This window comes from Drosophila subpulchrella, chromosome 2L (assembly GCF_014743375.2).
Source record: "Drosophila subpulchrella strain 33 F10 #4 breed RU33 chromosome 2L, RU_Dsub_v1.1 Primary Assembly, whole genome shotgun sequence".
Taxonomy (NCBI): domain Eukaryota; kingdom Metazoa; phylum Arthropoda; class Insecta; order Diptera; family Drosophilidae; genus Drosophila; species Drosophila subpulchrella.
Window position 1 is genome coordinate 20,803,719 of NC_050610.1, and position 18,639 is coordinate 20,822,357.

The window sequence follows — 18,639 nt, forward strand, 5'->3', positions numbered from 1 at the left end:
TTTCCCTACATCCCAAACAAAAAACCCCCCTCACAAACCACGCCCCTCTATTTGCGGGAACATGAAAATGCGCCCAACAAAAGTGATGCTATCATTAAGGAATATTTTTAATTCGACAGGTAGCGAAACATTTAATTTAACAGCCACGGTTTAATTTTAGCTCCAGGCTAAACTCAAATGTTTGTTTTTAACTCAGTTTAATTTTAACTACCTTTAATATGGGGTTCACAAAGGGTAGTGATACTATCGCTAGGGGTTTTTTTAATCAACAGGTATTTTAAGCAAACGAAACCTTTCATTTAATAGCTGTGGGTTAATTTTAGCTTAAGGCTAAACTCAAATGTTTGTTTTTAACATCGTTTCATTCAAACCATTTTTAAACTGACAATTTTGTGGTAAAAAAAAGAGGGTTTACAAACGGAAGTGTTGCTATAGCTAGTATTTTTTTAATCAACAGGTATTTTAAGCAAACGAAGCATTTAATTTATTAGCCACGGCTTAACTATATCTTCAGGCTAAACCCTTAATATAAACACTCAAATATTTGTACTCAATTGAGTTTAATTTAAATCGTTAATAAACTGACAAATTTGTGTTAAAAAATTATGTTTACATTCCATCACATTGCAAACATATTTGCTTATTGCATATTTAAAGCCTTTGGCTTATTCAATAAGAGCCAATTATATTCGCATATTGGGTGTTTTGAAAACATCAGGGCAGCTGGTTTAAACCCCAAACAGATCACTGAGCAGCAGTATTTACACACCTGTAAGAGGAATAGTAATGGCATAATTTGACGAACAAAAATCCCATGCCATTTATATTTGACTACAATTTCCATTTAACCAATTTAACTATAATGGCTGAGTTAGTTGGGTGGGTTTATCGTGGGCCCAGATGTGCCAACACTTGTCCGTCTGCCAATTAAATTCAATTTGCAATTATCGACGGAGTCGAATCCTGGTCGTTCGTTTGGTCAGCGCTTAGTTCGCCCGAGGCCACAAAACCGGTGTCCCCATTAAGTGCTGCAGATGCATTCGGCTCGCCACTTAAACTGTCATTAAAATGTTGCAATCAACCACAGGAGCCGGATCCGGATCTGCTGCTGCTCCTCCGTTGCCAGGCTGTCATATTTAATTTGTGCGACCAACAGGCAAACAATATGGCACAAATTACAAGGAAATGCAATAAAAGAAGATTGTGCTGCTCCTTTCGGCCGGGGAGTTCGCATGGCGAAGACCGGACTGGCACTCGTATTCGGACCTTGGACGAATGATTACTTCAGCATTCAGTGTCTGGCAATAATTTGCCTATAATTTGCACAACCCAGCCATCCCCCCCTCCTTTATGTGAAAAGTGAAAAATGATGAAGTAAATGAAAAGCAACAGACAGTGACCGAATTGCGATCGCGTGCCGCGGGCATTTTATGGATGCAGCAGTGGGTTTTTCCGCGACCAAGTGGAAAATGGCCATGGCAAAGTGGGGAAAACTGCACAATAAATATAACGCACGGCCCAGGACCAAGTGAGTCTCAAGTGCAGAGTGCAAGTTGCGTTTTTCCGCTTAAGTGCAACAGGCTCGGAAATAGAGGTGTGAATGCTGCTCCCAAATGGAGTTCAAGCTTGCCATATTTTCATGCGTTTTGGCTTAAGATACTGCACAGAAAAAAGAGATGTTCGCATGGTAAATTGATCAGGTATCAATGTTAACTTGATATTGAGAATCGTATTTCCTAGATTTCCTCTCTTTAAAAGAACTCTCAAATCTCTACTCTAAGTTCGAACGAGATAGCAGACAATCTAGATAGATTTAATACTGAATTTCATCAAAATATCAATTTCTCTGTGCAGGGTTACATAAAACAATGTTAACTTGATATTGAGAATCGTATTTCTTAAATTTTCTCTCTTTAAAAGTACTCTCAAATCGAAAGAAAGAGAGCAAAGAACCAGATAGCGCCTTAAATTACTCCAAGTTTAGAACGAGATAGCAGACAATCTAGACAGATTTAATACCGAATTTTATCAAAATGATCATCATATTAATTTCTCTGAGTAGGGTTACATAACTCAATGTTAACTTGATATTGAGAATCGTATTTCTTAAATTTTCTCTCTTTAAAAGTACTCTCAAATCGAAAGAAAGAGAGCAAAGAACCAGATAGCGCCTTAAATTACTCTAGGTTAGAACGAGATAGCAGACAATCTAGATAGATTTAATACTAAATTTCATCCAAATGATCATCACATCAATTTTGCTGTATAGGGTTACATAAAACAATGTTAACTTAATATTGAGAATCGTATTTCTTAGAATTCCTCTCTTTCAAAAATTTTCTTAAGCCAAAAGAAAGAGAAAGAGAGAAAGGAGCGAGTAAGCGCCTTAAACTAATCTGGGTAAGAGCGAAATTGCAGTTGATCTAGATAGATTTAATACTGAATATTATCAAAATTAATATCATATCATATCAATTTCTCTGTGCAGGGTTTCATAAGCTGACGTAGTTTATTTTTATTGGGTCAATTGATTTCATATAATATTTACCTTTAAGTAATGTGAACTTAAATATAATATTTCTTGAATTTTCACTCTGTAAAAATACTCTTAAATCGGAAAAGAAAGAACCACTTAAAATTACTTTGAGTAAGAGCGAGATAGCAGTATTCTAAACTCTGCGTAATAGAGAAAAAAAGAAAAAGCCAGAAGGGACCTACCCCATGGATAGATAGATTTATTATTGAATTTTATCAAATGATCATATCAACCCCATTCCATAGGCAGACGCAGCTTATTTCTATTAGGCCAATTGCTCCCCGCGGATCGCCAGAGGAATTATGCAAAATAACTTAAAGTTGGTAGTAGTTTTAAGAGCGTGCTCGAGCGTTTTGCTTCGGCAAACAGGGCTTTCTTAGGAATTCTTGCTTTCCACGCCCTCCCCCGTTTACGCCTAAGCTCTTTAAAGACACCGTTGGGACTTTCCCAGCCACCTCCCCATAAACACATGCTCAAACGTCAATAAAAATCAGCCACCCCCATACGCACACATCCGCAAACAAGGACCTCGATGCGTGTTGGTGTTGCCGGCTTTCACACATGGAAATGTTTGCAGACGCCAGCAAAACAACCAAGGCAACGCCGCCCAGGAATGGCAGTGCCAAAGGAGTTTTGTGGAAAAGCTGCTTATGGAAAATAAAGGGAAAAAAAAGAAAACCAGACACACACCAACACACACCAACACCCACGCCGACAGACAAATACACGGCCAGCCCGGTGCAAAGCAATTTGCGCATTTCCGTTATAAAAATGAAAGGGTTCTCGTTAAAAACAATTCGGAAAGTCCCTGGATGGACCAAAAGTGAAGGACCAGCCGTCGGTTCGTATTTCATAGTTATGATAAAGTTCGTTCAATGCAATCGAACGGGGTCAAATCAAGGCATTCAATTCGATTCCGATTCTACCTTTGCAAACATATGTGACCTCTTCATTTTATTTGTCACAAGAGCTTAATTTCTAAGTGCTCTTATTATTTAAAAGGTCTTAACTTAGAAACCATCTTGATTGCTCAATAAAATGACTAAAACTTCTTTATTGAAGAAAGGATTAGTTGTTGTGTATTCAAGTGAAAATTATAGGAAGATCACAAGTCATTTCCTTGAATATTGTATATACTTAATGTTTTGCATTTGATCTACCCTAGATCCTTAGATTTTTAGAAATAAATAATTTTTTTAGAATTTTTGATAATAATATTTAATACTTCATTAAACGCTCTAAAGTCGGTTTAAAGCTTTTAAAAATAAAATTGTGATTTTCAAATGCTATGCAGTTAAAATGGCCAGAAATTTGTTTTCATGCATTCATTTTCAACAATGAATTTTGTTAGCATAGCGTTTGTTTTTGTAAGCTCAATAAAGAAATGCCTTTTTTCAGAAATATACAAAACAAGTTTATTTCTGTATCAATAGCAACAGAATTTCCTAACCAATTTAAGCTTTTAAGTTGGCTTTATAAGACTTCTTTTACTATTTCTTAGATATTTTCTTCTTTTGTCTCTCTTTATATTCAATTCCAAGTAACTGACGAAACAAATTTAATTCTGCACAATTTGTTGTCTAGTTGAATATACACGAACCAATTACAAAACCACAAGCTAACTGAAACCCTCAGAGTGTTTATATTTTGGGTTGATAGGGTCAGGCCAAACATGTTCACGAATAATTCCGCAAACAATTGTTTGCAATCCACCTAATGACCAATGGCCTTACGTCAAAGTCAAACAAAACCAAATCGAGGGGACAGCGAAAAAATAACGATTCGAAACGCCCCCCCTTCCAACAGGCAAACAAATGTCCAATGAACCAGATTTCCGGGCAAACAAACAGCCGAAAAAGGAAGACGACTGGCAAAAAATACAAACTGCACGATAAATTGATGGCAAAAACAATACACAGCCTTTGCACCTCCTGCACACTCCCCAATCTCCCAATCTCCCAATACCCGAAACCAATGTGTCCTTTAGGACATATGTACGTATATATACCTCCCACAAGTCCCCATCCTTTGCCCCCTGTTTGGAATGCATGGCGCAAGGGTTTAACGCACTTAAGCAATAAAAATCGAAACAATTTTCGATGCTGCCAAGTGAAATTGAAACAAAATACCAGCAAGGACTTTCGCTTTTACCAAAGAGAAAGAGAGATTGAGGGTGGAATGGGAAATGTGAAATGTGAAATGGGAACTGTATAAGTGAGAATGTTATAAATAAGTGGGGCAGGCAAAGTTGTGTCCCTTTTATAGGGAATACTTTCTGCTCTGCCAGTTGACAAACAGTTTGGGTTTGTGTATCCTGTAGCCCGAGCTCACTGTCCTCTTCGATTCCCATCCTTGGTCCCATATAACTGGAGGTCGTTTTATCTCTTTCGCATTGTCGCCTGGTACAAATGGCTGGCCATAAACGCATCCTGGGTCTATTGTTTATGCTCGTTGGCGTGTGGCAAGCGCATAATTGAAAAAGGACATTCGGCTGATGACATTCGAGTCCCTGGCAATATGAAGGGCGCACCATAAAGTGGCATGTGTCAGTTGATTAAGTTGGCGATAGTAAAAGCCAAGAGTCCACAAAAGAAGCATAAATATTTCAATCAATCATTGAAATCGTATTCGTACTTCGAATTTTTATCATCTCCTTATCCTTCTAGGATCTGATCACAGCGCCTCCTATCGGTCGGATGGCAAGAGTCCGCACCTCACCAAGCACGATGCCAAGTCCCTAACCGACGATCTGGATCGCATGCAGGACCTCAAGAGCTGGGCCCATCGTCACCCACTTCCCGAATCGCCGATCCTAACTCTTGCGATGATCCTCGGTATCTTTGGCCACCTGGGGGCGTGGCCGGGCTAAGCTATTCAATGGAAATGTGTACAAAACAGTTGATGGAAATCCAATGTTAGTCTAACTAAGATAAACTACTTCGTAAGCAATACCCTTATAAATCGTGTTGGTCAAACAAAACTATTATTTTTGTGCTATGTGGAAAGTTGCTTACTGTAAAAAGTTGTTTGATGTTTAAGGTAAATCTAAAATTTAAGTGGCATTTCGAAGGAGCGAGTATAAATTTGTGGGAACTGGGATTCGCAACGGAAATACAAAGTATTAGAATGTAAAACATAAGGGCTTAAACCAAGAAGAAATGTTTTTGGACTCAGTGCGCTAGCTGCTATTTATATTTCTGGCCTAACCAATTATATTTTGAATATAACCCATTAATTGACGTTAAAAATAATATTGTATTAATTCCACAGCAAATCATCGATATTTTATGGCTATTTAACAATTAAGATTAAGTTTTAAAGCAACGAAAAACATTAATTTATTGTAAAATGGGGGCCAGGATTATAAGTACCAACATATGTACGTGTCTACCAAATGAGATTCGAACCGAGATTAGATCTAAGTCACCGGGGTCAGTCGATAAACATATTTTTTACTATTAGTCCTGTTCTAGCTTAGTTTCCAAGCACTGCAAGCTGTATAATAAATATTACATAAACAATTTCATATTGGTTTAAGAGAAAATAAAAATGCCGTCTTAAATCGTGTAAACTTCAGTCCAAAATATGTGTACTTATATGTGGTTTCTAAAGGGATAGAGGAATATCTAAAGGTAATATAAACCCGTTTTATACCAGTTTGAAAATATTTTTCTTCATTATTGAGTTTTGTTTCACTTTTTTAAGGATTTATAAAAGGCTTTCATTTTTTTATGCTGTAACAACTACATATGGTTAAATAGATTGATTGTGCATAGTAGGGTTTTATCAATCGATAGTTGCCACTATCGGTATTATCGATACCATCGAAAATCAGAGTAAGTAAACGCAAACTTACAAAACAATAAGAATACTTAAATAAAAAGGAATTAATAATTGATGATTGAAAGCTGATGCCATCAGAAAACAAAAATCCATCTACATTTTAACAAAGTCATCACATATTTTGATGATCGATAAATTTTAAAACAATCGATAGTATCGATAGTGCTAATACTGTAACAACTGTGTAGATTGATTGTGCATAGCTGCGATTCAATCCAATAAATACTTCGGCTTAAGAAGAATAAGTCAAAATTGGTTTGAGAAGCAGCCCCGATTATGCAATATCCCCAAAGGCGAATATTTACTGAACCGCAAAATGTACTACGCCCAAACAACTGAAGCCCCGCCACCCGTTTGCCATTGTTTGCTTTGCCAGTGAATTTGTGCGCCATCGACCCACATGAAAACATTTTTCATTTTCATTAAAAAAAGTGTGCACAACAAAAAACCGCCCGCGACTTTATAATTTAATTTGAAAAGCGGAGGGCAGCGCCCAAAGCGGAGGGCCGAGTGGGGCGGAGCAAACTGCAAGTGCAAAAACATAAAAAATAATTATTAAAATAAATTAAATGTCTGCTGCTGCCCCCATAAACTTCGTCGAGTGGGCAATTAAAGGAGCCGGCGTGTGAGACGTGGGGGTATAATGGTACGTGGCTAGTTTTTTCCTCAGGAGTTGAAGAGTTAAGCGCCCGTCGAAAAAAGCACACACACAAACCGAAACCGAACCGAAAAAAGAAAAAATCAAATTGCTGCCATGGCATTTTGACTCGAGTTTCACACAACGCCATGGTAAATGGCAAAAAATTGGCATGTGAAACGATTGCAGTTCCTGTCCCTTCGGCTCGGCCTCCTGGCCATTGCCGCAATAAAGGCTCCAGTTAATAAAGCTAACAGAGCATGTGCTGTGTGTCAAAAAAACGAATAAAACTATGTGTTTGCATGGTGGTTCGGAGGGGGAAGGTAAGCCCAAGGCAAGGAACGGCAATCGGAAATATGCAGACAGACTAAAAAATTACCGGAAATGAGCTCCATTATAATGCACAGCTATTTGCGGCTTCCCACTGGGTTTTCTCATTATAAATCACAATAAATGCTATTATCTTGTTTCCAGGGGCCTAGCAATTAATTCTTTATTAAAAAAAACTCAGCAAAACATTTCTTATTGTTTATTTAATTACTCAATTTTATTTTTTAATTATACTTCAAATAATAAAGTGTTGTATTGGAACGATCGAACTAAAAGGTAGTGTTTATAGCTGGAGAAGAAGTCGATATTTACTTAAGAACTCTATTCAAGAACTACGTTTACCATTTAATCAAAATCGGAAAGTTATAACTATTATGGATATTTATAAATAGAAAAAGATTTGGCACATAGAGATAATGATAAGGTAAAATAGGACGATTTGAGTAAAAATTTAAGGTCAAAACATTTTAAAAGTGTTAAGTGAAAGTGAATAAAACAAAATTTTTATGAAGTAATTTTACTTTTAACATTTTTTAAGCCTTTTTTTTCATCTAAAGCCTTTGCTGGTTTTCTCTGTGTAATGATTTTTGGGTCCGCTTTTGTTAGTTCTTTCTTTTTAATCCAATCATTGTTCTTAATCAAAATTGGTAGCGAAAATCTGATTTTTTCAGGATATCAGCGATTGACGAATTGAAGGGATTTCGGTCAAATTGAGTTTATATTGAGCTTTACAAAACTTTTTTTTCCATATTTGAAAAAATTCTGGGCGGATGGCTTAACAAAGTTTGCTGTTTTAAAATAAAATAAATGTATAAATCTTTTTTTGACCATTTTGACTTTCTTTTTATATGCTTCTTAAATCCAATTGGCGTATTGAATGAAAAATGGAATGGATAATTTAGATATTTATTTTCCTAATATATATATTTATTCAAAAAACTAAAAGAGGATTTGCTTAACTGTGACAAACCCGATACTGAACTACACCTCCCTGTCGAAAAAAAACATTTAACCAATATATCTTTTTTATACTGATTGAAATTACGATTAGTGAAACTTAAGCATATAAACGTGTTGTTGAATTAGGGACAAAATTACGGAAAGGGTCTAATTCAAATTTGTAACCTTTTTCTGAAGGGAAAACGAAAGAAAATTGTCGGATCGAAAAGTTTTAGCTGGAAAATCCATAAGTTTGTTGAGCTGTCTTTATTTTTTTAATTGCTTGTAATACTTTTTCCGTTTGCTTGCCATTTGATATTTTTTTACCATTATCTGTGTTCAGCTTCAAAGAAAAATGGTTATTTTTTATTCATGTAGCATATAAAACCACGTTTTAATATTTCATGCTGTTCGTTCGAATGGCAAGTTTATGTAATGTTATCAATATAAGTGATAATTGAAGTATGCACAATAATCAAATATGGTCAGAGAAATTGAACGTTGTTATTGCGAAATCATTGTCAAAAAACTTTTTCGCACGCGTGACATTGATCGGTTTAATGACGCGAAGCCGCAATAAATTTTAACACATTAATATTTGACAGCATATTAAATGGAGCCATTTGAAGCGCATGCAGCCAAACTTTCATCAGGTTAAAGCCAACTTCGACCTTTAATAAAAAGCAGTGAGCCAGTTTTTGTTTCACTTAGCCAACTGCTTCTATTGTGGGCCTTGGCTTTCCTTTTTTGCGCTTTGATACGTTATGCTTTTTGTCCTGCCCCTTTTTCGTATGCAGTGCATTTTTTCTTCACTTCTATCTTCTATCTATCTTTTTTTTTCTTTGACCAGCAAACTGTTTGGTTGGAACTGTCGAAATGCCATAATTACAATGGACTGCTGGACTCGATAACGGTTTTCCAATCAAATAATAAGTATTTACTTTAGAAAAGGAAAGCGGGGCTATTTAGTTTCCCAACTGTAGAATATTGCAATATTTCCATTCAATATTCGGCTGAATATCATAATATGATCATTTTTAGAAATTATGTCAAGTTTTGACCAGTCTTATTTGAAAAATGGGTCATAAATTCAAAATATTTTTTGGCCATTTGTGTGAGTAAATACCACATTTCGCTTTGGCTTTCGTGATTTTCATATTCGACCATCTGATATGAACAATGTACTTTGTAAGTAGACTTGAACAGATTTTTGACTTCCATTTTTTCTTTATACTGCTATATTACTTTTACATTAATTTTTAAGTAAATGTGGTTACTAATGTTAATTTATGGAAATTTAGAATTAAGTTATTATAAAAGTTAGTAAGAAACCATAAATTTTTTTTCCTCAACATTTGAACAATAATATGGCCCGTCCTATCCTTAATCAAATGAATTGTAATTGTATTCACAATCAAATATGATCTTCGACTGAGAAAAGTTTTAATTGAAATATAGACACAAACATTGCATTTACACGTACTTTACAGGCGGATTTTAAATTTTTGTCAAAAGTATGAGTTAATTCTCGCTAGTTTATCGGTAATTCAATAAATTTATGCTAATTTTTAGCTAAATTAAAAACAAACGAAAAACCAAGTATATTAATACAATATTTTTGAAAAAGAAAGGCGCTTTCTCTTAGCCGAGACCGCAACCATCGAAAGTTTTCTAATGACCAAAGACATACCCCGCCAAAACTTTTTCGAACTCGATTCGTGTAAGGTAAAGTAAAGTAATGTAAGGTCGTAATGATTGTTATACCAGTTACTCGTAGAGTAAAAGGGTATACTAGATTCGTCGGAAAGTATGTAACAGGCAGAAGGAAGCGTTTCTGACCCCATAAAGTATATATATTCTTGATCAGGATCACTAGCCGAGTCGATGTAGCCATGTCCGTCTGTCCGTCTGTCCGTCTGTCCGTCTGTCCGTCTGTCCGTCTGTCTGTCCGTCCGGATGAACGCTGAGATCTTGGAAACTATAAGAGCTAGGCTATTGAGATTAGGCGTGCAGATTCCTGAGCTTCATACGCAGCGCAAGTTTGTTTCAGCAGAGTGCCACGCCCACTCTAACGCCCACAAACCGCCCAAAACTGTGGCTCCTGCAGTTTTCATGCTAGAATAAAAATTTTAACTGAAATGTATTATTCTCATCAATACCTATCGATTGACCCAAATAAAGTTTGCCACGCCCACTTTTACGCCCACAAACCGCCCACAAACTTCAAAAAATCGTAAATATGAACGCGGATATCTCGGAAAATATCAAAGATAAGTAAATGGGATTTCAGATTTAGATTCCGCAGGCTTGAGCGCAGCGCAAATTTGTCACGCGAATATGCCACGCCCACTCTAACGCCCACAAACCGCCCAAGCCTGTGGCGCCCACAATTTCCATGCTAGATAAAAAATTTTAACTGAAATGTATTGGTCTTGTCAATACCTATCGATTGATTCAAAAAAAACTTTGCCACGCCCACTCTAACGCCCACTACGCTTAAATCTGTCTACCGCCGGTAGGTGGCGCATTTCAATCTCGCTTTGCTGCTTGCATATCTCCATTTTCCTTTGGTCCCTTTAGCTGAGTAACGGGTATCTCATAGTCGAGGTACTCGACTATAGCGTTCTTCCTTGTTGAAATGTTATAGACATGCGTGGATCCCCATCCCCGGAAGATTAAGTAGTTCGAAACAATTGGAATCAATTGTGGTTTTCAAAAACAATGTTTGGGAAAGCTTTACTAAATTAATGTTTTAAAACATATTATGTTAAGGCATCGCGCATTTTATGCTGTATATGTTTGCCCTAGAATATTAAGCAATGTTTATCTGTTTTCAACCAAATTATAGGACTTTTTTCATTAATATTTAGAACGAACAACTTTCAAAATGTTCGTTTAGAAAATTCTAAGTTTTCACTTTCAATTTAATATTCTTAAAATATTTCTAAGGGACAAAAAATTTAAATAATTGAAAAAACAGCTTCTAGAACTGGGAAATAATGGAATATTAATTGTTGACTAATTAATTTGTAGCATACTCAAATTAAATTAATATGTAAACAAATAAATTAATTTAATATTTGACGGAAATATAAATATTTCAAGCAATTTTTTATTGGCTCTGAAATAAAAGACTTTTTAATTTTAATTGAATGAAAGCAAAACATATATAAATATATCTTCATAATCTGTAGAAACGAACCATAACAAATGTTTGTATTATGTATATTCTTGCTTTATATAACACACAAAGAATAAGAGCAGATAAGGTTTAGGCAAGATTGTGTCATGTTTATAAGAACCCCATAAAGCGGCTGAGGCCTCAGTAGCTCATTGTTCCCCCAATGGATTTCATGCTTGTTTTCCTAACCTCTCTGCTCAGTTTTCTGCTGGGCTATCTGCGCTACCGCTTTAACTACTGGGAACTGAGGGGAGTTCCGCAGCTGAGGACGCACTTTCTCTACGGGAACTTCTTCAAGATCCAGTCGGTGCACCTCAGCGAACTCCTCCAGGAGACCTACGATGCCTTCAAGGGAACCGCTAAAATGGCAGGGACCTACGTCTACTGGCGACCCATTGCCGTGGTTCTGGACCTGGATCTGGTCAAGTCGGTGATCATCAAGGACTTTGGACAGTTTGTGGACCGTCGAAGCTTCCACGGCGGTGTGCTGACCTCCAATCTGTTCAATCTTCAGGGTGAGGAATGGCGTGCTCTGCGGAACAAGCTATCGCCCACATTTACTAGTGGAAAAATGAAGTATATGTTCGGAACTATCACCAAAGTGGCACAGCAACTGGGGGAGACATTTAAAGAACTAGTTGGATCTCAGGTAAAGTTATAAAAATTTATATAAAACGCAGACAAAGTACATTTGTAAGTACCTTAGAACTGTCAAAACTGACCTACTTCCAGGTTAATCTTCTTATTTTTATCTCAAAAGCGAATAATTAAGTTATAGAGACTATAAACTACTCATCTAGACTTATCTAAGGTATTACTTCAAATGAAATGTTCTGTTTTACCGATTTGTTATTATAATACTATATAATATATTATATAACAGGGGGCCATTCTGGAGCTCCACGATCTGATGGCTCGCTACACAACAGATGTGATTGGAAGGTGTGCCTTTGGAACCGAAAGCAACAGTCTAAAAGATCCGAAAGCAGAGTTCCGGGAGGTAGGACGACGGCTATTCCAAAACAACAATAGGAGCATCCGTTGGCGGGTCTTCAAGATGACATACCTTAGCTCGCTGGCCAAGCTTGGACTTCCGGTTCGAGTCTTTCATCCGGATATTACCGAATTCTTTATCCGTGTAGTCCGCGAAACAGTGGAGTTAAGGGAGCGAGAGGACATCCGTCGGAACGACTTTATGGACCTTTTGCTCGATCTGAAGAGGCAGGAAAATGGAAAGGGACTAACCGTAGAACAGCTGGCAGCTCAGGTCTTCGTGTTCTTTGTGGCCGGATTTGAAACCAGTTCTAGTAACATGAGCTACGCCCTATTCGAGTTGGCCAAAAACCAGGCTGTGCAGGAAAAACTAAGGCTGGAGATCAGCGATGTGATAGATAAACACGGTGAACTGACCTACGAGGCCATGCTGGACATGCCCTACTTGGACCAGACAATCACAGGTGTGTATGAGTTGTGATCTTTGTTTGTGATCTTTCAGAGACTAGACTACCCAGGCTTTGGTCTTTGTGCCCCTTCAGTCAGAGATAAGAAATCCGGAGTGAAATGCGGGTACAACGTTCATTGAACTAGTTGTTGCTCTCGGAATATTGTAGAAACCAGATTAATTTCGGGAAAACAGATATGCATTCGAATTTTAAATAATGAAAATTGATAAATCGTATCTTTCTTAGATCTGCAAATATTTGCTAAGCTATTAAGGCGTCAAATTTTTAAATTAGGATCAAAAAAATATTTGGTATATTAAGAAGATTTCAAATATTTTTTAAGAAGTAAAATTAAATCAAAATATAAGTTAGGTTTGGCCTTTGAAAGCTTATATAATCTATAATCAGCTATAACAATCTATAGTTTAAAGTTTCTTGTCTTCCTATGCATATGTCTATATATTCATAAGAGTTTGAGAACTATGAAGCTCTGCATGTTTTTTTTATATTAATTTCCAATGGTTCTCATTAAGTAGTTCCAATTACAATAAACGAGCCTATATAGAGCCTATATTATCATTTTCTCTGAGTGCCAGTCTCAAGAACGCCTATCTTCATGGGAAAACTAAAATTGGAGGCAGGTTAATGTCCAAACAATATCTGAAGGTTTTTGTAAAACTAAACCTAACAGAAAACGTTGGTAAACACCTAGTTGATTGAGGGTTTTTTCTAAAAGTACCCATTTGTTTCGTTTCAATTTTCATTTATCAGTTCTAGGCGAGGTAGCATTATGTTCATAATGTTAGTGATTAAAAAACTTAAATACCTTTAAATATATTATTGATCTCCAAGTTGTACTCACCTGTTTCAGAAACCCTCCGCAAGTACCCTGCCTTGGGTTCGCTCACCCGCCTGGCCTCCGAGGACTACGAGATACCCAACAGCGACGACGGCAATGGCGAACCCATCATCCTGGAGAAGGGCACCCTTGTCCACATTCCGGTGCTGGCCATCCACTACGATCCCGAGATCTATCCGGAACCACAAGAGTTTCGACCGGAGAGGTTTTCGCCAACTGCCTGCCAGGAGCGACATCCCACAGCCTTTCTGGGCTTCGGCGATGGTCCGAGGAACTGCATCGGTTTGCGATTTGGGCGGATGCAGGTGAAGATGGGCCTGATCGCGTTGCTTAACCATTTCCGATTCAGCCTTTCACCCGAATCCCCCCAGCAACTGAAAGTCACCAAGAAAAACGTGATACTGCTGCCCGGCGAGGGTGTTCGATTGCAAGTCGATCGATTGTAGTCGCGCCTAATGTAAACACCTTTCGGTGCGGGAATAAACAAGGCTGCCTGGCTTTTCGTCAGCAGAATATTCAATTAAATTCCCCCCCATTCGACGGTCGATTGAAAGCCAAACCAAAATTTATAGCAGCCGCAAAATCCCAGCCCAACACCCCCCTGCCAACCATTCGCCACCCAAGGCAACTGCTCAGTTATCCCAGAATTCGACACCATGGGCATTAAATCAACACAGGCGACAAACAGGAGGGTATGGGAGGGGACCTGGCCAGCCATGTGAGCCGACCAAAAGCCATTGCGGTTCAGTTTGATGCACTTCTCCAATGGCCAGAACCCCCAAACACCCCCCATCACCACCTTCATTGAGTGTGTGTGAGTTGCCTGCATAAATCCAAACATTTACAATATTTTGCTAATTAGCAAAATATGTGTGAATAATGCATTTGACCAGGGGGGCGACATGGGAACGGGGGACGGGGGCCGGAGGACTGCTGCATCCTGCAGGTGTCATATTAAATTTATGACTAGAGCTGCCCACACAATCAAGAGACACTCGGGTAGATGGAGAAACTGTGACAAGTGGCAGCAGTGGACAGGAGTCTCAACATTTTGGCCATTTTGGTGATTAGTTGTGGGCCAGCAGGAGCCCCACTGCCGGCATAATGAGCAGCATAAATCAATAAATGGAAAATGAGAGTAAGCAGGCACCTAGATTCAAACACAATTTAAAAAAAAAACAACTTAATTCTAAATCTCTGTACTAAAATTAGAGCTGTTACCATTTTCTCCTCAAAAATCATGATAATAAAAGAGATTCTATCTTACTATCTAATTATAATCACACAGAAAAATCTAGCAAAAGTTTTAATTGCAAAGACAGGGCTAAAACATTTTTAAAAGTAAAATTCTTCAAGCTAATTTTTTTTACTCACGCTGTTTTAAACTTTTTATTTTACTTTTTAAAATGTTTTAACCCCATATTGGCACCGAAAACGTATAATTTTAAGGCATAATTTACTGTGTGTACTAGTAATTACTGGTTCTGAGCTCATTCGAATTTTTATTTCACTTATATACAACCTTGTCTTATTTTTAAGCACACCATAAGCACAAATCCTTGCAACTTTTTCCATTTAAATTTTATTTCACTTATATATCACAGCCTTATTGACCAGTTAAAAATATATTTTGCTATAATGTTCCGATACCGGCAATATTCGACTTGTCAATTACTGCCCGCTTTTAGGAGCACTTTTAGATATCTAAGTGCGTATTGCGAATTATAAACATTTAAAAGAGAGTGCAGATTCAGCCTAAAGCTACGAAGAGAATAATAAAGAACTGTAGAGAAAAGTGGAAAGGTGGGAAGAGCCTTCGATCTATTTAAGAGTATTTGAGGGATACCATTCTAAAACTTATTATACATAAAGCTTAATATATACCTAATACAGAAATATAATATATATTATAAGAAATAATTAATAACGAATGCAACACAAATTTTTTAAATATATCCATGCACCTTAAAAAACAGACAAAGCAGTTAAAAATATACTTTATTTTAAGACGGCTTGAAAAATATTTTGAAAATGCTGGTATTTAAAAATTAAACTAATTGATTGAATATTTCTGAAAATTAGTAAAAATACTGACTTTTTGATTTGGGTTCAAAATAAGTTTAGAAAATCATTACGAAGAGTATACTTTTGCTGAAACTAAATTTAGTTGTAAGTTGTAAATTGTAATCTTTGATTATATGTATGAGCTTCTCAATGGCTGTGAAGTATAGTTGATAAGTTTTGATTGCAGACATTTTACTCAAGTTTTTGAGAGAAACATTACTAGTAAGAAATTATATTTTTGAAACTTTTGAATTTCCTTCCTTGCCTTTTAATGTCTTAATTTTGGGCACACCATCAAAACAAATCCCTGCAACTATTTCCATATAATTATAGCCTTTTATGGACTTTTAATTGGCAATTTCCTAAGCAGGCTGGCAACCTTGACGCTCCGTCTATAACTCAGCCAGAACTTTTGTCTGTTAAACGGCGCCGTAAAAGGGAAAATATAGTCATAATTTATGGCAGTTAAGCAGCTAACAAACTATCCTGCAGATACTCCCCGATCCCTTAGATACTCCAGGACCTTTGCATGTTCAGCCACCATCATCTGGGGGGTGTAGGGAACCCCCTGGGTTGATGGGTTCCGAGGGGAAGGTGATTCGTCGGTTGGGGTGGCAGGTGAAAGAACTGCAGCTGTCGTCGTCGCATCCAGCACAAAACGCGGAAGCGAGTGAAAAGCAATTATCAGGTGTCAAAATTTATATTAGGGAGTCCCAAGCTGGAAAAAGGATACCGGCAAGGAAGCGAAGTAAAAAAGAAAAAGCAAAACAAGAAACTTGAAAACAAGTTGGGAGCCCTACGAGTCCTGATACACCAAAAAAATAACCGTTTCCAAAATAAATTAGATTTTCATGTATTTGGATTTATTCTTCATTTTGTTTTTAATACTTGACGGTGTAAATTTTTTTATATTATGGTAATTTTACAAAATTCACTATCTATTTTTATTAAATTATCAGCTGACCTTTGAATTTATATTATATTTATATTTTGGTAATTATAAAAAATTCACTGACTATTTTTATAAAATTATTAGATGATTTTTGAATTAACCTTTTTTTTGAAAATCCCCAGAATATCCTTCTCATTAAAAATAGACAACCTTCTTCAACTAATTTAAATTGGTAATCATGAATCCTGTATTCAACAGTTTGTAAAATAATAAGGTTTTTAACTTTTTGAATATTTTATTAACCCAAGACGTGCTTTTCAAGTAAGATTGGGTTATTTATTTCAATTGCCAAAATGTATTACTAATATTTTCCCAATGTGTATCCCTAACCCTTTTTGTGAAAATGATTTGTGGCTCCAGTGCATTGGCACGCAATGAAAAGTTTCTGATGAAGAAAAGCGAGGGGATAGATAGAGCTCTGGGCTTCGTCCGGACGGTTAGTAAAAAACCTTTTTATACTGCATAAAATATGTTATTGGTATGACTAGCCTCTACCCTCTACCCTCCGCTATTATTTATTGGTCGTGTGCGTGTGTTTTGCGAAATTATATGCCTATTATATAGTCATGAAGGGAGGGGAAACGGGATTGATTAGCTCCCGAAAAGCCACTGATATATATGGGCAATCTGGAGTTGAAGGTAGGTGGCCAGTTCAAATCAGTGCCTGACACAATGTGGCACGGTTATTGAAAACCAACTTGGCGAGTGTGCGTCTACTGGTTCGTTTTAGGTGTAGGTGTTTTCCGGTCTTGAAGCACTTGCCTCAGAAAATTGAAATCTCAAAGAAATAGTTTCATGGGGATCAAACATTTAATTAAATTATGGATCTTAAGGAGCAACTTTGAAGCACTCTTGAACCGATCGCAGTCACTTTTATTAAATATATATAAATATATTTTATTTCAATTACAAAATATTGCACTACCAAAATTTTAAAGAAAAGCTGTTGAACTTAGAAATCAAGGATTTTCGTAGTCCAAATCCAAAAGTTACTTATGAATAAGGAAGAAAGCGTATAAAAAATTAATATTAATGGTTTTTAAATCTCCTTTTATGCTAAATTAATAAAATAAACTTGTTGCTTACTAGTGAAAACGATTTTATTTGGCAATGTTTATAACTAAAAATCCGAACAAACCACAGTACAAATTTTAATTATTAATATTTGCTAAATTATGAAATACAATGCAAAATAAATTACGTATAGTGTTTATTGGAAAGCAAAAATCATTTGCTTTATTTAAATTCAAACAAACTTTGGTGGTCTCAACATATTATTTTTTTTTTAATCTTAAATGTAATTAATAATTAAAAAACACATTTTTGTTTAAAAAATATTCGCTTAGAATTTAATGTTTTGTTGTTGATAACAACCATTTCAATATAATTTAGCTCTATCTATCTATCTTTGTAATCTATTTCCTCTGTTAATTCTTACAAACTTTTTTTTTTGTAAAGTGGAAAATACATAATTAATCGTTTGAAATATAAGTTTATTTTACTACAGATATACATTTATGTGAAAATACGTTTTTTTAAAATAATTGCTTTATGCGAAAAAATTAAATAGAAGCTTTTGTCATGGGTCTCCAGGTTTTAAAGTAGACTAACTGGCAAATTTTAATTTGCTTAAAAGAGATGTCAAGGAGTAAGGCAGATTTTTGACCTCAGCTTCTTTTTCCCCGTCTAAAACCAAGAATGTAAACATTTCAAAGAATCTTCATCGGATTAAATTATGTGATAATCTGCAATAATCGAAGGCCAAGACCAATGACAATTCGTTTTTCCAACGCACGCAGTTACCTACTATTACCACCCACAGCCCCACCCCCTCCATTAACCCACCCCCTCTATTG

The 18,639-nt window shown here is 36.4% G+C and overlaps 2 protein-coding genes across 3 annotated transcripts in view; both read left to right on the top strand.

Moving 5' to 3' along the window:
- Positions 1 to 6,108, top strand: part of LOC119548312 (hemicentin-1) — a 40,487-nt gene extending 34,379 nt beyond the window's left edge. For both annotated transcript variants that reach the window (XM_037855488.1, XM_037855489.1), the window contains exon 13: positions 5,203 to 6,108. In XM_037855488.1, coding sequence (XP_037711416.1) covers positions 5,203 to 5,405 — 203 coding nt within the window. In that variant the 3' untranslated portion in view covers positions 5,406 to 6,108. The remainder of the gene's footprint in view (positions 1 to 5,202) is intronic.
- Positions 6,109 to 11,629: 5,521 nt separating this feature from the next.
- Positions 11,630 to 14,600, top strand: LOC119546510 (cytochrome P450 6A1). The gene is made up of 3 exons (XM_037852833.1): positions 11,630 to 12,115; positions 12,350 to 12,923; positions 13,780 to 14,600. The coding sequence occupies exons 1-3, from the start codon at positions 11,630 to 11,632 to the stop codon at positions 14,211 to 14,213; spliced, it is 1,494 nt and encodes a 497-aa protein (XP_037708761.1). The 3' UTR covers positions 14,214 to 14,600.
- Positions 14,601 to 18,639: the final 4,039 nt, after the last annotated feature.

Excerpts from the sequence above, each read along its gene's own strand:
- LOC119546510 (XM_037852833.1), top strand. The coding sequence starts at position 11,630 with ATGGATTTCATGCTTGTTTTCCTAACCTCTCTGCTCAGTTTTCTGCTG. Across the intron at positions 12,116-12,349 it reads AAGAACTAGTTGGATCTCAG|GGGGCCATTCTGGAGCTCCA; the intron begins GTAAAGTTATAA and ends ATTATATAACAG. Across the intron at positions 12,924-13,779 it reads CTTGGACCAGACAATCACAG|AAACCCTCCGCAAGTACCCT; the intron begins GTGTGTATGAGT and ends CACCTGTTTCAG.